This window comes from Melospiza georgiana, chromosome 2, assembly GCF_028018845.1.
Source record: "Melospiza georgiana isolate bMelGeo1 chromosome 2, bMelGeo1.pri, whole genome shotgun sequence".
Lineage (NCBI taxonomy): Eukaryota > Metazoa > Chordata > Aves > Passeriformes > Passerellidae > Melospiza > Melospiza georgiana.
The window spans coordinates 82,732,355-82,753,302 of record NC_080431.1 but is presented as its reverse complement, the minus strand read 5'-3'; the positions used below and the strand labels follow the sequence as shown (position 1 = coordinate 82,753,302).

The window sequence follows — 20,948 nt, the reverse complement described above, 5'->3', positions numbered from 1 at the left end:
GTCCCAGACACACAATGTAAACTTTTGGTTGGTTTTGGGTTTTTCTCAAAAAACCCCAAATCCCTAGCAATTTGTAATTTCTGCTGAAGACGAGGTAAAAATCTGAGATCTATACTTTAAATTTGGATATTTTTAATTTGTGTGCACTACGAGTACCTCAGGCCGCCGCGGATTATTCTCCATTTTGGATTGACTTCCCCCTCCACTGGATTTTGTTGGCTGGCATTATCTCTTTAGGATTCTTCAGGAACTGCACGTACCACCTCAGGAGTGCGGGTATGGACTAAATTTCTCTCTACTGCGGGTTTATTCCCCCTCATACCCGTCGCACCCGTTACTTAAGAAATTTTTTTCTCCTCAATTTTGTCCCCTCCCGCCTCCCTTTTGAATAACACCCTAAGAAATAAAAGCAAAGCCCTCTATGGTCTTTTAGCTCTTCCCATTCAGCAAAGTTCCCCCGGGAAAGCTGCCCAAATTCACCCACCGAGAACTACACGAGCAGCTGCCGCCCACGGCAATGGCTACGCCAGCACTTCCCTGCCACGGGGCACCGACGCCAAGGCAACGCTGGGCTGATGCTCCATGGTGGGAAGGGGCGGGAGGATGGACAGACAGTGGGACCTGTGAGCCGTGAAGCCCCTTGCACGTACGTCTCAGCAGGAGTTTAAAGTCTCTGTAGTTCTCAGTGAGGGAATCAATTTAGTAAATAATCCGCGGATTATTTTTAGTCTGCGGACTAAAATTTAGTGCACGGACTAAAATCCGGCCCATCGGAGCAAAGTCTGTCTCGGTCTAAAATACATTTGGGTGAAAGCAAAAGAAAAAAAAAAAAAAAAAGAAAAGAAAAAAAAAGGAAAGAAAAAAGAGAAAGGAAAAAAAAAAAGAATAAAAGCTAAGTGCACAAAGTGTTTGGGTAGACTAACATTTAGTATGCAGACTAAATACGGCCGGGCAAAAGGCACAGCAAGTCCACAAACAAAATCAAAACCAAAAATAAAACACTGACAGGAACTTTTAAAGCAATCAAATACTACCCCACCGGCGCAGCAATTCATTTTTCTAAAATGAAACAAGACCTTGTGTAAGGCTATTTGTCCACAGGAGGGACCGAAGGCTCAAGTTTTCATTTTAAAAAATGAACCTGTTTTGGAGATAAACAAATGCAAAAAAAAGGCTTTACATACAATATTCTTCAAGAAAAATTTGCACTTGAATAACTCAAAACCTCTTGTTTCTGCAAAGCAAATGAATTTCAGGCTGAGACCCAGGTTGCTGTTTTTTCTTTGGGTTTTTTTGGATGAGTTACAAAAATCTCTGGATGATCATGTCAAATGGAAATGCTGACTCATCCAAAGCCACAACTTTTGGTGCTTTTGTTGGTTTTTCCCTCCCCCCTTCAGATGCCAATAAATCTATACCTCACCAAAAAGCTGAGGGACCAGTGTGAGTTGTTTCTTTGTTCAGGCATGCTGGTGATGCTCAAACACTGAGAGACCATACAAGCGAGCCAGCGAGGCCTGACACACTCCTCTCTCCTTCTTAAGCTGAACTGCTATCAACGCAATTTTTTTTTATGTCACTCCCCCCCTTAATTTTTCTGGAACTATCACCTTCTTCAACATTTCAGCTTAAGTGTCTCTAGTTCACTACACAGCCCTCATTCCCAAGAGACTTCAATTCAGATGAAGGCTTTGTGCACTAGCAGAGCAGTCACAGTTTATCTTACTAATTGGAAATAGTTCCTATCAGTGCAGTGGAGTTTACGCCCCTTCCGAATTTTATTTTTCTGCACATATGGAAAGATGAAACAAAAAGGATGGAAAGCACAGAATTCTCCTATTTCACTTCACTCACATCAGCATTCCACTCTCAAATAAAACCACATGGGGCAAGAGCTAAGTATTGTTTTAACAGAATGGTCGCTCTGACTTTCAATTCATTGACATTCCTCAAACAAACTTTCCATGCACAAGCTTTCCAACACGAGCTCCATCATCTTGGCGTAATTAAGCCCCAAAGCCAAAGCTTCACAATGTGACACCAAGGTGCTCTTCTAGCCAGTGTGTATTAAAAGACATGATTTCATGCCATCAACCACTGTGTGTCTTGCATGCAGATTGTGAATGCTGCCCGCATGCTGTGCTACCTAAGAGAGCAGAGGCTTAGGAAAATGACATCTGTTGCTAACACATCAAGTTTGTGACACCATGGTTAAAAATTTCCTCACCAGCCTCAGACTCACACGCTTTGCCAAGAACCACCCACACCACCGATTCAAGGCTGACAGTCTGTGCACATCCTTTCGGCTTATAAGCACATTTTTTATTGCACATGAACATTAGGTAAGAGAGAAAGCTCCTCCCTTCAACCAAAAGCTTGTACTGTTTACAAGCCAAGTCATCAATGTAGAACACAACCCTCAAATCAACTTTTAAAAAATGCTATCATACAATACAATTACTGTGAAGCAGCATTTTGATCACCCAAGTTTAACACAATAAGGCTCATGAGAAACACAACACATTCACAAACAAAAGAAGAGGGAAGAGACACACACAAGACAGGAATGTACGCACAGAGCTCTACCTGGCACAAAAAAAAAAAACCCAAAAAACCCCAAGGCAGCACCCGAAGCTCTTGGGATTAGTCTTGTTCCAAATGCCTGAGAATTTCAGCATGGGATTTCTGATATACGCCATTTGGCTATTTTGAAGTGTGTAAAACTCACATGATAAAAAACAGAGGTTAAAAGATGTCCACAAAAGAGGCACTGGTGTTGGCAGATATTTTAAAATATATATAAGCCCCCCAACTTCCTTCTCTGATTAAATCCCTTTTTTTTTTCTTTTTGAAGCACCTCAGAAATAGTAAATGCCTGATTAGTCAAGAATTCCTGTCTGATAGCACTTAGGCAGGGGAAAATGAAGTAAAGACAGAAGGGTTAAGTGGCTAACAAATGAGCCAACACAGAACTGGGAACAGGACCAGGAACCTGTCTTCAAAGCTACTTCTTGTTGAGACCACACACTTTTTACTGGGCTCCTTCCATTGAGGACCCTGTGGAGACAGAACGAGCTCGCGTTTATTACCCAGTGCATGTGCTCTGCTTCTATCGAGCTCCAAAGGAAAGCAACAAAGCTAAGAGGAACAAAACAGCTCTCCTTCTCTTGAAAGAGAATCCCCAAAAATGTATCTCAGTGCTCTCAACCTTGCTGGGACAGCTGCTATGAATAGCCTAAACAGATGTGTTGCAGTGGCATGGCTAAACAGCTGGTATATTGCAGAAGACATGTTAAATTCAGCATTTGATTTCCGTAGTCACTGATGGAAATCCTTTCTTAATGTTGCATTAGTGCTCACTCATTTACTGTTAAGCAGTACTTTCTTTACTGCATACGAATTGGGCAGAGGCAGGGCAATTTACCACCCAGCAAACCTGGCTTCTTTTCTCAGCCATGTAAAATAGGAGATTTGCACTGTCAAAAATCATTGCTGGTGCAAAAGGAGCTGGCAAATATGAGCTTGCCAGAAAAACTTTTTTCTTCTTTTAAGTTAGTCTCCAGAAAAGCTGCTTTCACTCTTTGCTTGTAAGTCATTAAACATAAAGCAAAAAACAGAGCTGTACTCTTTAGAGGAAGGTCAGGGCACTGTTTCACAACAGGCATAAATTAAGTCCAGTTCATGCTGGAAATGAGAGTTTTGCCTTTTTGGTCATGCAGGTCTGCCCTGGTCCCTTGTCCCAAAATCTGCAGTCTGGGCAGAATGGTCAGTCTGATAAAAGAAATTGATCCAAAATCCTGAACACATTTTTCTCAAGAGGTTTTTACCACCCTGCAAAACATAATGCATTTCAGGAATATGCAGGTGGGAGGTGGAGAACTGACCCACTCCATGATGAACTTAATGCCAATTGTGGAAGTGCAACCAAAGAAACATCTCATCCTCACTGTATCTTTGTTCCTCTACAAAAGAGCAGACTAAATCTCAGAAAGAAGAATTTGAATTTTCATCTTTAATCCAAATCCAAGTCCACTTACAAGATTTCTGACAAAAGAGTTTTTGCTTTCTTTTGTCATCAGTTATAATTAGAAGTGACAAAATGAGCTGTCTGTTTATCCATTTGACTGTTTGGTATTCTTCCTTGAATCTACAGTATGAGCAGTCACTTTGGAAACATTACAAGCAAAACAATCTGCTTAAAAACTAGACAAGAACAAGGAGAGCAGGAGTAGGACAGGATGAAGACATGAAACCAATTCTGAAGGGTGGAAAAACATGTTCATGAGAGAGACCAGGGTCTACATCCCAGTCCCAGAGTGTGGGGAAGACAACAGGACTGTCTGCTACAAGCACAGAATTATTCAACATTCAAGGTTCCATGAGTAGTATTGGAAAAACACACATAGAGAACACACATGTATACAAGAGGATATCAAGACTAAAATATTAGGCTAGTAATTTACAGTATTAGCAGAAATTACTTCATAATATGGCAGAAATATGAATTCTAAAGTCACTATCCGAAACTACTCTTTAACACAACCCAACTGTGGTTCTGCACAACTTCAGCTGCAGCCAGAATTGGCCAATAGTTTTGGAGAAGTGCCAGAAGGGATGAGCTCGAGTCTGAAGTCTCATCTTAGGCACTGTTTTCCTATGCTATAACCATTTGGCTTGAATTCACAGACAAAAAAACCCCCAAAAAACAAAACCCACCCTGAACAGTACAAACAATGAAAAAGCCCCTAAAACAAAAAGGAAGTGCTTACAAAGTTGGGAGGGATCCTGCCCAAATCTCCCACAAGTTTATTGTGAAGGCAAAGTAACGTAGAGAAAAGTCCTCATGTATTTATCCACAAGAGTGCACAACAGAGGGGCAGAGATGCTCAAAAGTAATCTAAACATGACAGTTTTTCTCTCTGTCTCTTTCCCTGTGAGGCAAATGATTCTTCTCTTTTTCCAACTCAACACTTACTTGGAAATTATTACTCAGACACCAGCTAAGTATAGATTTGGGGATGGTGAATAAAGCCATTCTCTTGAGTACACTTGAATTTATCTCACCAAAAGTATACTTTAAAAATGCCTGCATGTTTGAGAAATCATGCAAGTACTTTCAGAACAGGAGAAACAAAGGCAACCAAACCACAGCAGACTGAAGAAATTCACTTTCCATTTTTAAGAGCTGCCTGCAGAAGGAACTGTTTCCATGTCTATACAATGGAGACAAGGCAGAGGTTATGATTAAGTAAAGAAAACTGCCTTTGCTGTTACAACTTGTATTGTTCTGCCATCATGAAACATGGGCATATATATGCATACATATCTTTCATTATCCTGACATTATATTTGCAAACATGTGGCAGTATCCTTGGGTGGAGAAAAGAAAAAATCCAAGAGAGTCATTTTCCCTACACAGAAAGGGTCTAAACTACATAATTCTATTACATTTACTACAATCTTAGTAAGATCCTTTACTGCCTAGATGCAAGAGGAAAGGCAGGTTGTCACAGTTGGACATTTTATATATTTCTGGAAGTTATCACAGCACTGCCTTTGTTTATCATTCCTGCAGGGATCTGAGACCTAAAGGCAGCATCTGAGTAATGCCAGGATAAAGCGCAGCACGGTAAGTAACACCAATCTACCACCAGCTTATGAAGAATGCCTTTACACCTTTTGTTGGCTGTCCCACTGTCCCTGCCCCCTTCCAAAAGATCCACAGAAAACTAATCACCAGAGCTGAACTTCAACAACCCTGTGATTTACAGTCTTGCACGTGATCCTGGATTTCCTCCTTGGCTTTCCAGTCACAGTTATATGGTGTAGATGAAGCTTAGTCAGAAGAACAGAAACAAGTATAAAGATTAGTAGCACAGATCAGACTGCACTTCTGAGAAGAAAGAAGGCTCAAGGGATAGAGGTGGCTCAAAGACACAGAAGCAAAAATATGACCCAGTAAAAACAATAGCAGCAAATCTCCAGAAAGGGTAGTAACTTTTAATTTATGAGCTGACATCATTGGAAAAAATGGACTGGTTTTCCAACCCTAGATACACCTGAAGACATGACTGTGTGCTTAAAAGCCTACCTATTATTTTCTGACTGTTGTAAGTCAGCCATATTCACACCCCTGCAAAACACTGCTTCTCTTTTAACAGGATGCCACTTACTTCACAGACCAAAGCAGAAAGGCTGTAGGATGCACCTTCATGAATACAAAATATTCTATACAAAGTGAAAATAAAGGGAGGTTTGGATGAAAAGAACACTTAAGTTACTAAACACACTGGTATTCTGAAAAGGACCCCCCTGCTAAATATAATCCAAAATATATTAGATTCCTCCTGTTGAGGCTGGGCTTGTAGGGATTGGTGACAGAGGAGAAGAAGAGGGAAGCCCTGTTTCTGAAGAATGGTTTGAGAGATTCCTGGAAAGTTCAGATTCTCTTTTCTTTGGCTAGCCAAAGACGTGTTGAACTTCCATCATTTGGTGCCTCATGTATGTAAACTGATATAAAAACACACACATGCTTGGCCAACACAAAACTATAGTGGAGACAAGAGAGAGGCCTCTGTAAGTTTTATAAGGGGAGAGTCCAACACCTAAGATACAAATTTACTTCAATCTCAAATTATCAACAAATTGAACAATCAGTGTGAGAACAGTGTGCACTGCAAACTCATACTATTGCTGCAGCATAGAAAAGTACTTTTTAGAGTGTTAGACTTCTCTCATAATTGAAGAAGGAAGGTATCAATACTGTGTTAGGATAATATCAATCCATTTCTACTAAAAAGCCTAAGATTCATCTGTGAAGTTAGGATTCAAACATCTGTAAAACTTGTGCTCAAAATTCCAATTTTAGCCCAAAATATACTGAATCTGAAAAATAATATTCCTTCATAGATTTGTCTGTCTTCAGAGTTAAACAGCTTCTCTGTCTCTTTAAAAAACCCAGAATATTTTACATTGCACTATAGCACCAGCCACCATTCTTCTTCACAAGTACGTAACAGCAATTGTAATTAGATTACACATCATCACAGCAATACTGAGTTATCTGTGCCTCCAAGAAATGCCTGACAGCAGACCAGAACCAGATACATCCTATTCAAGTCAGCACCACAGAATTTGAGGTGCAACCTACAGCTACTACGGCTTCCAAAGAAAATTCTTAATTACCATCTGTGCACACTTTTGCAGACCAAGGAGGTCCCCTGAAAACAAGACCTTATTTCTGTATAGACACTGGAAACAACCAGTTCAGGACTGCATAGAAACATGCACTGGGCACCTTGAATGCATGAAACTAACTCCAGGCAGGGCCTACAAACCCAACTTTGACAAATACCCACGTTCTATTACACAGCACAAAACAAGGAGAATGGTCTTGTGTCTAAGAGCTTACAGCAGGGACTAACCATATTCTCAGTAGTTCTCTTTCAAACATGCTGAAAGTAGCTGCCTGGAAGTAATTTCACACATAGAAAAAATCCTTCTGTCTGCTGAGTCCTCTGGTCATAACTACTCAACAAAAATAGCCACCTTCTGCCTATTGTCATCTTCAACATTTCTTCAGCTTAGATGGCAAAGATTTGTGCTTCTGAAGCTGCAAGTTCAAGTCCTGTTGGCAACTAGCTGCAGCAGTCTAGTTATATATACAGTTGTAACAAAAGAACAAAAACAACCAACAACATCATCACTTTCACTTCTTCAGACACTCCTGTTTTTGCAAAGCCAAAGCTCTGAGGAGGTTTCTGTCACTATTCAAGACTAAGATAGAGAAGCTCTGAGAGGATTGGCTATGCCCACTGACATGTTGTCAGACCTTATATCAATACAATTGGGTAAGAAGAACCAATGCTATGTAATACTACTACTTAAATCTGTCATGGCTCAACATGCTCAAATCGTTGAAAGGAAAGGAACTTGAGAAGTAATACACCGAGAAGATAAGAAGATAAGCATCATTACCAGCATCAAGCTGGGTAATCCATTTTTTAAATTTAGCCTTTGTATAATAAGAACAGATCTCACAAATGAAGTCTCATGTAACCCAATTGCAACAAACTGGTTTAAATGCTATTCTACACCCAGCTGACATCAGCAAGGGCTGTGCGCAGAATGATTTGAGAATGAGAAGCTACACTGCAAGCACAACTCTCCAAAACTAATTACGACCTAATGGAGAATGCAAATTTGATCTTCTGGCAAGCTTATCTCACTACTTAATTTCATCTGTGATCCTCTACTACAACAAAAAAAAAAAACCCATTCTTTATAAATAGAAGGAAGTTCAGTCTTTTCGTGAAGCTTCCATTTGTTAAAAGCTGTGTTCTAAGAGATGATTTATAAGACTGTTCAAGCTAAGATAAGCATTTCAACTAACTATGAAACTCAACTCCATGTCCTACAGTACAGCTCTGCACTTCTCCACTGTACATTAATTTAACCTGCCCTAATCTGAATGCCTTCAATGCAAGAATCCAGATGAGAACCTAATACTCAGTGCTACAAGGTTTTTGGTCTTATTCATGTGACTTTTGCCAGGATACAATTCACAACTGAAGAAATCATTCCCAGGGACTTCATCTGCTCTAATTTTTTCCCTCAGTCACATAAGGTACTAAAAAGCCTTGCTGGATTTACTAACCTCCCATACTATTATACATCACTTAACTAATACACAGAAAGTGACTCTGAGATGGAAACACAAACCATGGATTAGTGGGGAAAAGGTAAATAACTCATTGGAGAATCTATCACAAGAACAGTGATGTATAGTACTGCCCTGCCATGTACCTGTCTGATATATGGCCTGCCATCAAGTACCTCTAATTAGTTTATTCAATGTTTCTACTGCTATAGAGTATTTGAAAAAAATCTGCCCTGAACATGTGCTTAGCTAGGCGTGCAACCCTTCCACACACAGATATTACTTTCTTAGCAGAAGGACACCAGAGTGCTGAGACAGGATGGAAATACACTGTGACTACAACAGATGTTTCTCAAGCAGCCAGAGGAAATGTTAACTACCCAGGCTTCAATTGTTTGAGACTCAGTATTAACTTATTCCACACCCAAGAGTTTGACTAAATGATCGTTACTCTGTCTGAAGTCAAATATTCATCATTGCTTGATATGTGGAAGACCAATTAATTATGCAGCAATGTATTTATTTCATTGCTAGCAGTTTCCTCTTTGGTCATGGAGGTCATAGTATTTATTGCCTGTGTGTATTGCATTGGTGTCTCCCTATGAAAGCTAGATAACAAGAAATCTTAAGAAGTAACTCCAAGAAAAAACATCTCCACTCAACAGTACACCTACAGAAGTACTAACAGAATATTATCTATGAGAGAAGCATTTAAGAAAGTGACTCTCAGCCCTCATCATGCTATATAACAGCACTACAAAAGTGCTGGAACATATTGGAACACTTTCCTCATTTCTATGGACTTTTGCACATATCAGCTGATACCATAATAGCATGCAGAATACTGCAATCGGCTACTAACACACACACCATGATCAAAAAAACAAAACAAAAAAACCCCACGTATAGGCAACCCCCAGACCAACAGATATTACAATGTACTGCTTCAATATCTCCTTCTCCTCAGCTACATAAAAAGTTTGCAGGTCCCCAGCTTAGTTAAAGGCACCCAGTTTAGACTGAAAGCCACCAAATCACTGAAGAAACTGAACAACTTGAATTTTTATTTTCAGCCCATGTCTTTATTATTCAGATCATATAGACTCACCTTAGTCCATGGATGTGCCTTAATCTGAGGAAATTTGAATTCAGTATAGTTTGGATTCATTTCTCTAATTTGCTCCCTTGTAGGCGTTCCCAGAACCTATACAAGAGAAAAAAAAAAAAAAACAAATTGTTTAGATATGCTTCATATGGAATTAGGACTGAAGTATAACCTATCAGGCATCAACTTCAGTTGAGACAACTGAAGTCAATCTATGTAACTAGTAAGTTAATAGAGTGTGGAGAGCAAGACAACAAAACTTTTGCACCCAGGAGAGGGAAGTTCTCTCTCTGGGCACCCTTCTCCAGTCTTTGACCACTGTCCAGAGTAAAAAATGTGTTGCACTCTGTGCTGCTGCCACTTGCTCAGCCAGTGGGCAACACTAAGAAGAGCCTGGTTGTCTCTTCATTCCCTCACACCACAAGGCTTTTACACACACTGACGAGATCCCTCATCCCCAGCCAAGCCTTCCCTGCTTCAGGCTCCAGCTCTTGCAATCTCTCCTCATATGACAGATGCTCCAGTGCCTTAATCACCTTTGTGGCCCTTACTCCAACATCAGTGGTCTCTTGTGGGCAATTCAGTTCATGCTCCAACCTCAGTGTCAAAAATTTGTCCACATCTTATAAGAGTTTTTCACAAAATTAAAGCATCTCTCTCAAACTTAGCAATATTTTGGGGGGGGTAGAGAATTAACTCTCATTAGGTTTATATAAAACAGTACTACCAAACAGATTCAGGGATTGCAGTTCACTGCATATGGTTCAGGATTAGACAAGTAGCACAGACTGCATTTTACAAGTCACAAACAGCAGTCCTCTGACAAGCTTAAAAGATCAGCCAGTTACTGCTGAGCATGTCCTGCTCTCCCCACAAACAAAACCATGTGGGTTTGGGAGGTGCTTCCTCATCTCAATATTTCCACATGGAGGACAGACTTAGTTTAATTCTAACTTGGAAGTATCTGAAAGGCATACCACCTGTGGTTTACCTTCACCAAGCTGTGTTTCACATTCCCAGAATCTGCACAATGTTATTTATGGATGCAAATTAGTTTTACGAGAAATAACAAACAATTGCACTTCTCTTTGAAGGGGTGGGTACATTTTGAAAGGATTTCAGAAATGTCTTGAGGGAATAAGCCTGACAATATGGCATTAGTGCTTTCTTTTCAATTAGCACCAAGTGTGAGAGAGCCATTGTCTTCTAGCTATATGTGAAAATTGCAAAGTGTCTGCAAGAAATCCCATTGTTTTCTGCTTCCACCCAGTTCTGGGCACCTCTTTGCTCTGCTGAGAGAAGAGGAGATGGCAGAAAGCAGGAGTGGCTCCCCTGTGCTGGGCTCAGGCTCATCTATATGAAACCTGTAGAGGCACAATTTTGGCCCCATGACAAATCCCTCCACACAGCTTAGCCTAATGTTATCACCTCATCTCATCAGACTGCACTGTCACCATCAGGCAACAAATGATCACATAATGCTGGCACTCTACCTTGCTGCTTGATAAAGAAATATCTGATATCTGTGTACATTTTCATTCTGTTAGAAGAATGGAAACTACAAAAATGCACTCCAGAAAGTCAGGTAAGGAGGTAAAAGAGCAAGATAACTGCTGTTTGAGTAATGTGTGGAACAGAGAAACTATCATCAGGTATTATGAACAAAACTTGGTATCTCTTTGCTATTTAAAATAAGAGTCGCACCACACAAAAATATACTATCCACAAAGCAAGCTTTTAAATAAAGAGCAGCAGCAGAGGAAATAAACTCTGCAACTTGTTCAGATAGTTGCTCCTTGGATAACAAATTTGACTGACAAGTTGTATAAAATGAACAATAATGTTTTGTAGATCACATCGCTCATGAGGATTTAAAACCCAGCTAATTCTAAAAGCCAAGTGTTACTCTCAGAAATGTCAGCAGATTTTTTTGGGTGTGTCTGAAAACACTGGTTTTGCTTAGGGGATAAAAAAAGAGAATGTCTACAGATTCCATATATTCTGCTCAAGTTTCAAAGGAAAAAAGAATTTAAAGGAAAATGTGCCCTTTCCCTGCTGGTTTTCTGTCTGGCATCCACAAGAGCATCAGCCACCCACCTGCCAGCCCTGCCAGGATGGTGCTGCTCTCAAAGCTTTCATGACCATCACTCTCAAACCTTTCCGATTCTAAAAGATGAGGGGATTTCCCACCCCTAAATATTATTTTCATCTGATTTTGGGATAAAAGTGATTTTTAGAACCTTGGAGGTTACTTAAATTAACTTTCTGAAAAATGATGGGCACCTTCTATTGCTCTCTCATGTTTTCTAAAAGCTAAGTTTTCATGCCTCCCTAGTATAAACAATACTTTTTAAAGGCATGTTTACCTTCTTTACCCTTTTTCTCCTCAAAAAATTCCTTCAATAGCTTTTCTAAGAAGCAGCAAGTAGATTTCTTTTAAATTTAGCCCAAATTTATCAAACTCACTTGGTTGCCAAGGCTGCTCAGAACAGGAGCCTACACAGTGCAAGTATATTTAAAGACCACCTATAGCATCAGATAACTCGGATTAGATAAGCAAGGCCAATTTCATGGAAGAACCCACAGACAATGTCTATTCAAGCATTTCACTAAAAGCACAGCTGTAACTCCAGATGATGGTACAGGGCAACTCCTAAACTCAAGCACAGGCATCTAAGCAATAGCACTTCAGGTTTCACAAATGCTTAGAAAAGGTACTGAAGAGGGATCATGGTAGCTAAAAGAAGGGACTGTCTGACCTTTCAGCAACATAGCAAGCAGCCTTTGACACATAAAATAACTGTACAAAAGGAAAAGTGACTACTAGCAGCTACATAGTGTATTTATATTTACTCTGTTCTCTCGAGACTGTAAAAGCAGACTGTGCTTCCAATTTGTACTGATAGTGGATTAAAGGAAAAGAAAACCCAGCCACAAAACAACACGCCCCAAAATCCAACGAAAAACTGAAAAGAGAAGTAGTTTGGAAGGAAGAACAGAAGTTTTGAAGATTGTGTCAAATTCAAGTTACAGATTAGAACAGTGGGATAAATAAAGTGATAACATGTAAAACTGTACCAGTACCTAACTTATCTTGAAGAGGTCCTGCAGTGGATCTCTCCTCACCCCTCAACATACCAATTCGGTTTGCTACATGATTTGAAACTGTACCTCATTGATTTAGACCGAATTTTCAGTATATTAGGAATACTTTCAAGTAACATTGGTAACAGCAATCACTTAAGCTGCTGCAAAAATTGGTCAAATTTCTTCTTTTGAGAAAGAAGCATGAATTACTGTGCTCATTTTTGGCAGAATTACTTCATGAAACAGCTGGTTTGCGTTCAGATTGAATTTCATGTGTTTTAATTTGTGCCCATTCTTCTTGTCCTGTAATAGGATGCCAAAAAAAAGAGGCTGGCTCCCTCTTTGAACCCTTCCTTCACATACTGTACACTGGTAAAATCCCCACCAATCTTGAAAAGTCAGAGAAATACAGGGTCCAATACTGAATGATTCAGGTCAATGCAGATTGGCACATACTATTCTAATTCCCAGGGAATCTTATGAAAAGTAATTTTATCAAGGAAAAAATTGAAGTTTGAGAAAAGTTTTTTTCTATTTAACACTTGAAAAACAAAAAGAGAATCAAAATAAGTAGTATAATAATAAAAGTGCAGTTGCCTGATGGAATCAACTATAACTAGAATGAAGAGTCAACTTTCAAATGAATGAAGGGGAGGTCGATGTGAGAATACAAAGCATCTTCCTGCACGTCAAGATGCCAGGTCAATTAGTTTTTCTCTTCATTACCAATTGTCATTATCATCATCTCTTAAATAAAAATAAAGAAGCATTATCTTCTAAGATTAACTAAAGAATACACTTGCTGAGAAGTGGACACTGCTTTGATTCTCCGAGGACAAAAATTGAACACAACAGGTTTCACAGCATATTCTGTCAAATTTTTTCCTTGACATCAGTCTGGAATGGATGAAGGTCCCCAAAACATTTTTATTCCACAAACAGGGTTCATGAAGGTAGGGTAATGGTATGTATCCCCTGCAGTTAAAGAAAAGCCACAATAAAGAAAGGCTCACAAGAATGTCATCCTTACCAAACAAGAAGGGGGATTTATGAACCTGGAATAAGCCCTGAACCTGAATAAAGATTCTCAGTTTATGTTCTTACAATCAGCTTTTTTAGGAGGAAAAGATGGATTATTCAGCTCCAAACGACACTTCAGTTACACCTCAGTACCAAGACAGCTGCTGCCCACACCTGCTTCACTATGCAAAACTGCGCTGACTCATTTATGACCAAACCCACACTGTTGCAACAGCAGAGGAAAAGGAAAACTGCAAGAGTTTCAACAAATCCCAGTGGAATAAAGGCCCTTTATGACAACCATTGTTACTGCTGAACATTTGCCAAAATGTAATCAGTTAGAAGCAGAGGGACCTTGGTTAGAACCAAGGGTGCAGAAGCTCCAGGTGGCAGTAACTGAACTAGAGAGGGGAGAATGTGATAATTTAAATCAGAAACCTCTAGAAAGCCATGGTTGCAGTAGTATAGTGGTCCTCCCTGGGAAAACTGTGCAAGTTTATGAGGAAATGTATTCCTTAAAGTCTGATGTTTATGGCTTACCAGATGGCATAATTAATACTTCTGCAAACATGACTGCACCTCTTCAGAAAGTTGTGAGAGGTGTGCCAATAGTTATTTTAAAAACTCACACTGTAGCATCTCAAGCAGCTAACACAGCTTGAGACAATACTTCAAGAGGTCTGTGGTAGAAAGTAAAATAAACTTACCCACTTTATATACACTTCCTTTCAAAAACACTTTCTTGCCAAACAACGAAAGCCAACTAAATATAGATATTTTTTCTATTCATAACACCAAAGGAGCTATACACCAAGAATAGGAAGAAACTGATTGTCACCGCTGACATGAATATAATTGCCCATCAACTTTTTATACTGCCTGCCTGCAAGCACTGGAAGTGATGAATTAAGTGAGGCACAGGAACAGCCAAGTTGTGATGTGGGGGGGACATCAGGGAAAAAAATGCCAGGAGCCTTCCCTTAGGGCTGAGGACAGAATCCATGTGAAAGCCCATGCAGGTCGTCAGCACAGGACCACATCCAATAAAATTAAATACTCTCCTATGGCTTACTCTCCCGGAAGAGAAGGCTCCTCTCTGCCCATTAACTACTCTGACTGGATTTATTTTATTTCAAAAACTGAGCCCAAAATAGTACCTTGACATTTGAGCATGAGCCATATATTATAATTGCAGTCTATACTTAGCATTAGGCGCAGTAAAACTGTCAAGAGCCCTAAAAGTTACACATGAATAGGATTCCTGATACTATTGAACTTGCTTTTTCATACATTTCTTTCCCCCTAGCTCCCCCTAACCCAGGGAACTATGAGAAGAAGATTTTATTATTCCTCTTAAATTACCATGAAATGTCAGTTTTGGTGCAAGGAATAATCACAGTGCAGTAGCAACCAAAAAACTCAAAGCAAACACCACCCCCACCACGTAACCCCCACTTCTTTCCTGCAGTTTTCACAAGTTGGTTGATTCATCTCATACTCTAAATAGCAGCATACGGAAAAAATATTTCCGGTAAAGAAAACACCAGGCAGATTGGCTGATGCTGTCCTCCCCATGTCCCAGGGCTGCTCCGATAATTACTGCTGCTTCATTCTTTTGACAGATTCTTTTTTTTTTTTGAGAGGAGTATGGGGAAGGTACCAAACATAAACTTTGAGAAGATTATCATCTTAGAAACAAACCAAATTACCCTTCTGAGATTCACTTCCTGCAAGAGGAATACAGAGTAACCACTGTCTGCAGGAACTGTACTTGAAGAGGTTTGAAGTTTGGAAAGCACATGCCAGCCAGTTTTACCTTGATGGTTCTGGGATGCTGTAGAGCTTGTGAGGCCAGGAATGCCAACAAACTCCCAAGCTTTTACAGGGAGCAGTCCTCCCATCCACCACTGCTGGAGATCCCATCCACAAGAGACTGGAGGTCTACGAAGGAGTCTGCCCTGACTGCATCTCAAAGAAAAATCACTCTTGTGGTCTAAGTGCTCCTTCTTTCAAACTGTATTCAGCAGGGTCCCACTTGCACACTGGATTTTAAATAGTGAAATGGCAACTGCCACCTTCCTGGGCGGCTGGAAGAATCCATCAGGCTACAAGACTGCTCTGAGGCATAGTGTTTAATTGTACATAACTTCTTTATGGGATCACTGATGAAATCCACACTACCGCCACTGTGACTGTTTCAGAAACTGAGCACATTTCTGAAGGAGATGTCACTTGAAAGCCACTAGGGGCATGAATTTTAATGAGTATATTTGGTTACCCACTTGAGATATTCCCCACATGGGACAACCTAACATCTGGGACAGCAAGCAAGAGCTAAAAAAAAAGAAAGTAAGAGTCACCATTCAAGATCAAAATTTGGAAAAAGAACATTATTTCTCTCCTGTAATAGCATAAGTATTCAAGGAGAGTGTACTTGGGTTAAACCACTTCTTCAGGTGGAGCTCCAAGACAGTACTCACCTATATCAAATATCATTTTGTCAGGGCTAAGTGGTGAAAAATCTCTCCCAGTCAGACTAAGAACATGTGGAAAGACCATATTTAAAGAAATAGGAACAAGTGGAAAAAATTTAAAAGAGGACTGTCTTTTGATGCAATTCAACGTTTGTGATGCTGTGGTTCTAGAGGCACACAGTTTTTCAGAGCAGTTTGCAAATACACAGTAGGTCTGGAAAACCTCCAGGTGCAATTATATAGAGAAGATCTTGCAAGACTGCTTGAAATGAAACTACATTAAGCCTATTGAAAGTGTCTCAAAATCTGTCAAAAGCCAAAAATGCTTGTGATGCAGCAAGGGACTGAGGATGTTGAGCATATGGCCTGCAGGAAGGGCAAACTCTGCCAACTGATATATCACCATGAACAGCTAAAGAGAGGATGTCATCAAGAACTGCATGAGAAAGGAGAACTAATTTAGTGTGATGGCATTTTGAAGTCATTATCCAGTCTAATGCAAAAAACTTCACAGCCAGGTGTAGCATTCACTTGCTGTGTTGTGAAATAAACTCTGAATAACCATAGCTGAGTAAGCAACTGAAGAGAAAACTGGAAAGTTTATCTTGGCTTACAAAAAACCTCCTCAAGTGTAACTGTGATTCAATCATCTTGAATTGATAAGAACCAGCAGTAAAGCTTCTAAGCTGACCTCTTCCTGCAGTGGAATCAACCAAATAGAAAGGATGAAAGTCTGATGTATTTCCCAATGTGTGAGCAAGTATTTTCTTGCTATGGCCCATTTTTGGAAGTTTAAAATACACCATCTTCCCTGCCCCTAACTTTCAGACACACAGTTCCAATGAAGCTATCTGAAAAGCAGGACCCAGATAGTCAAAGAGCAGCTCCCAGGTCCCAACCTGCAAGCTTCTACCAAGCTCACTGTTATTCTACAACTTTCAGATCCCACAGCTCTGCTCCTCCCACAGCCAGCTAGCATTAAAATAAGTCTGTGTTACAATGAAAGCTTGAAATACTAATTTTCTATGGCAGCAAATGGAAGAGGTGGATGCCATCTGTCAGATTTTTTTAATGAATCCCACCCTAAAGGAAACTTTATACAACATCACGTTTTACACATTGTGCCAAGATTTAGCATTTCTGATAATTTTTATGCTGCAGAATTGCATGTCCTCAACCATTCTGAGGCTATGAAACTTAAACGCACTCACGTGGTTGCTTCTTATACCATCCTTTCAAATCTGAGTTGAGTTCAAGCACCATTCTGGAAGTGCTAAGAGCAGAATGCTTCAATCTTCTTAATTCGATTATTGGTCATTTTTAAAAGATACACAGTAGATGGGACAGATACATCCCAACAGCTGTCAGAATGGAAAAAAATTGACCTTACTGTCTACTTTTCCCCCATTTTCAAAAGGTGAGGAAAATTTTAGGTAAACACACTTTTCCCCTCTACTTCCACTACGAGAAATACTTGTAGATGGATACAGTGTTACAAGGGAACCACCTTGCCATCCCCTTCCTAGACAATTTCTCACAGCTGTTGATCTTGAACACTACAGTCTCAATTATAACTTTTCTCTGCATTCCCACCTTCACCGTCTGCTAGGGCTTTTCTGAATACTATTGTAAAAACTTCACAACAGAAGATTAGGGGGAAAAGGGCACTGAAAAGCAACCTATTTCTCCAGTTTGCACTCAACTTCTCTTCCAGTCTTGCTTTCAGAATATATGCTGCATTGGTAACAAATACTGACAGAAGAACACAGTACCCACCATTCAGGCTCACATTCTACAATACACTTCAAGTTTTAGTGAACATCCTTTTTTGTTATTACTGTTGAGATTTACAGTATTTTCCCCCCAGATTTTCCTAAAACATACTGCCTCAGTACATTTTGTTTCACTTCACTTCTGTCTGTAGCAGACTACATATGTAACAGAAGATGAGAAAATACCAGCTCGACATAGGTGTGAATGGTCACTAAATATCCCCATTTCTATATTTAAAGAAATTTGTCAGAAGTTTGTTTCTGTGAGGGTGAGTATCATAATTTCAAATTGCAATTTACTGAAATACCCTTTACACTGGGTACTCCTTCAGTGTCCTTGAGAAATATCATCAGTTTGCCAGTACTATACATCATCACTACTATGAGTTAGTCAAGAAATTTACCACCACAGATGGTACAATTCTACTGAAATTTTATTTCAGCAATTTTACTGAAGTACTCCTCTGCCTCAATACAACTGAAGTGCAAACAAAAGTGCCACAATTGGAGAATATATGTGCTGTGAAATTACTGGCTCATTGATATTTTCTTCAGGAGTGCAGAACTGATGTTAACAGCTTCTCAGCAAACTTTCAACCAAACAACAAATTTCTGCTTGCCAAGCATGTCAATAATAAGAGACCATCTATCTCCTCATTATTTCAGTTTCACATAGTGAAATCAAAGCAATAGTAGGGCAGAGCACGACAGTTTTGCCAATAAGGTCTCTCTACACTCAGATTTCTGATCAAGCCATGGACAGTCACCATGATATAAAGTTCTATTTACAAAAATTCAGGTGGAGGTTGGGCTTTTCTTGTGGACAGCAGGGAAAGTTTAGGCTGGACATCAGCAGGCATTTCTTCACATGAAGGGTGATTAGATATTGCAAAAGACTGCCCAGGGAGGTAGTGAAGTCACTGTCCCTGGAAGGGTTTAAGGAAAGACTGGATGTGTCATTTAGCACCATGGTATAGCTGACATGGCAGAGTTGGGTCATTGAAAAAGACCTCTGAGATCAAGTCCAACCAATCTTGCTGATTCTTTGATTAGCTTTAGTTTTTCAGGATTTTAGACATTCATTAAAAAACAAACCAGGACTTTTCAGAAATGTCCAAAAGCAAATACCACACATTATCACACAGAATCCTGAGGAGGTCTGCTCATCTGACGTGGACCCCTTTGCATGTCACAAAAGCAATGCAGGAAAAAGCAGCACACCACTCCAAGACATTTCTCAAAAGTCAAAAATATTGTCACTTGTACCATCATGAGCTCTACATCTGAAAGCAACTCTAGTTTTTTTTTTGTGTTTCCTAAGCAAACTGACCCAACTTGGATACACGGAGTTTGAAATACACTGGGCAGAAATGCAATAAAAGACATCAAGAAAGTCACAGGAGAAGTATGTGTAAGACATGGAGTCTCCAGAGGCAAGCTGCTGACTGAAGGATGTCCAGCAGGACAAACTCACTGTAACAGAAGCCAGGTTTATGTGGTCAAAACCTGGAAGAGATAGGGTGACAGTCTGGAAATGTCACAGCACACCCCTGAGCCTCAGCCCATGTCCTTCAGGCAGGAGAATGACCAGTCAGTGTTGGTTCATGTCATACACTCTCCTAGGACAGGGACAAAGACACCAGCAGCTCTTCTAGTCAATGACACAGACAAGTAGGAAGTTCTCCATCTACAAATCTGGGGTTTGAGGGGCTTTTCACATGCATGCCACACAAATATTTATGCATTAAGGAAATGGCAAAATCAAGGAGGAAATTCTCTTACTACAGTGCCCTCATGGTGATGAAATCAAAAAAGCTGAACAGCATGTGTACACATCTTGTCCTCTGTAATAATGCCATCTTATTATGTGCATAGTATATATTCAGAGGAAAATCATGCTGTTCTCTCTGGAAATCTTGTTTCCTTCGCTGCAGAAGTTGAAAAAGGTAGACAAGGGCGCTGGGAAGTCAGACACCTGTCTATAAACTATTCTTCCATGCCTTCAATTTGAGAACCTCAGAATATTCACTGCTTTCCAAATGAAATTCATCAAGATGTGCTTGGACATCAGTGATATATAAGTGTTACACATTTTGACACATTAGTTATTTTACCTTTAAAAACAAGACTCTTCAGGTGAAAGGTACCTTTGGTCCTACATGTCCTGATTCTTCATCTACAAAAACAAGTGCCCTTTCCCACCTTTAATTTTAAAAGAGTTAGGAGGAAGGAAGAAGAGAAGCCAACTACATATGTGAAGAATCTGGCATAAGGAATTTAAAAATACTTGCAAAGGCAAGTATTAATTGTGTGCAACAAAGGAAAAAAAGGCAGACTCCTAAAGAATGAAAATCATACATTAATAAATATTGGCCCAGTATCTAAGCACACTGGAGCACAATCCTTTATGAGGGAAAAAGCCCCAATATATATCATTATGCATTACTGCAAGAAGAGAAAGTAAGGATCATCAGGTTCTCAAAATAGCAGAAGTGTTTTCAAACACAGTTTACATGCAAAAACCTGTACAACCATGTCAGAAGATATCTATGTTCACCAGTTTGTAACAGTGCATGTTTTCATACTGATTCCCAAGGAATAATGCAGTCAAAACAACACTTAAGATTCCATACCTTGATTATTTCCACCAACTGATCCACACCACTGTCACCTGGAAAGATCGGTTGTCCTAGCAACAGTTCAGCCAATACACAGCCTGCTGACCACACATCTAAAAAGGGAAAGGTGGAGGACAGGGAAAGGTATCAGTAAAATATACATATTAAGCTCTTTCATAAAAAACCCAGCCATTTTAAGCTACTTACTTTATC

General features: G+C 39.8%; 1 protein-coding gene across 2 annotated transcripts in view; it reads right to left on the bottom strand.

Moving 5' to 3' along the window:
* Positions 1 to 20,948, bottom strand: part of GSK3B (glycogen synthase kinase 3 beta) — a 148,843-nt gene that overhangs the window by 21,439 nt on the left and 106,456 nt on the right. For both annotated transcript variants that reach the window (XM_058045038.1, XM_058045040.1), the window contains exons 7-8: positions 20,751 to 20,848; positions 9,768 to 9,863 (exon numbers count right to left, since the gene is read on the bottom strand). In XM_058045038.1, coding sequence (XP_057901021.1) covers positions 9,768 to 9,863; positions 20,751 to 20,848 — 194 coding nt within the window. The remainder of the gene's footprint in view (positions 1 to 9,767; positions 9,864 to 20,750; positions 20,849 to 20,948) is intronic.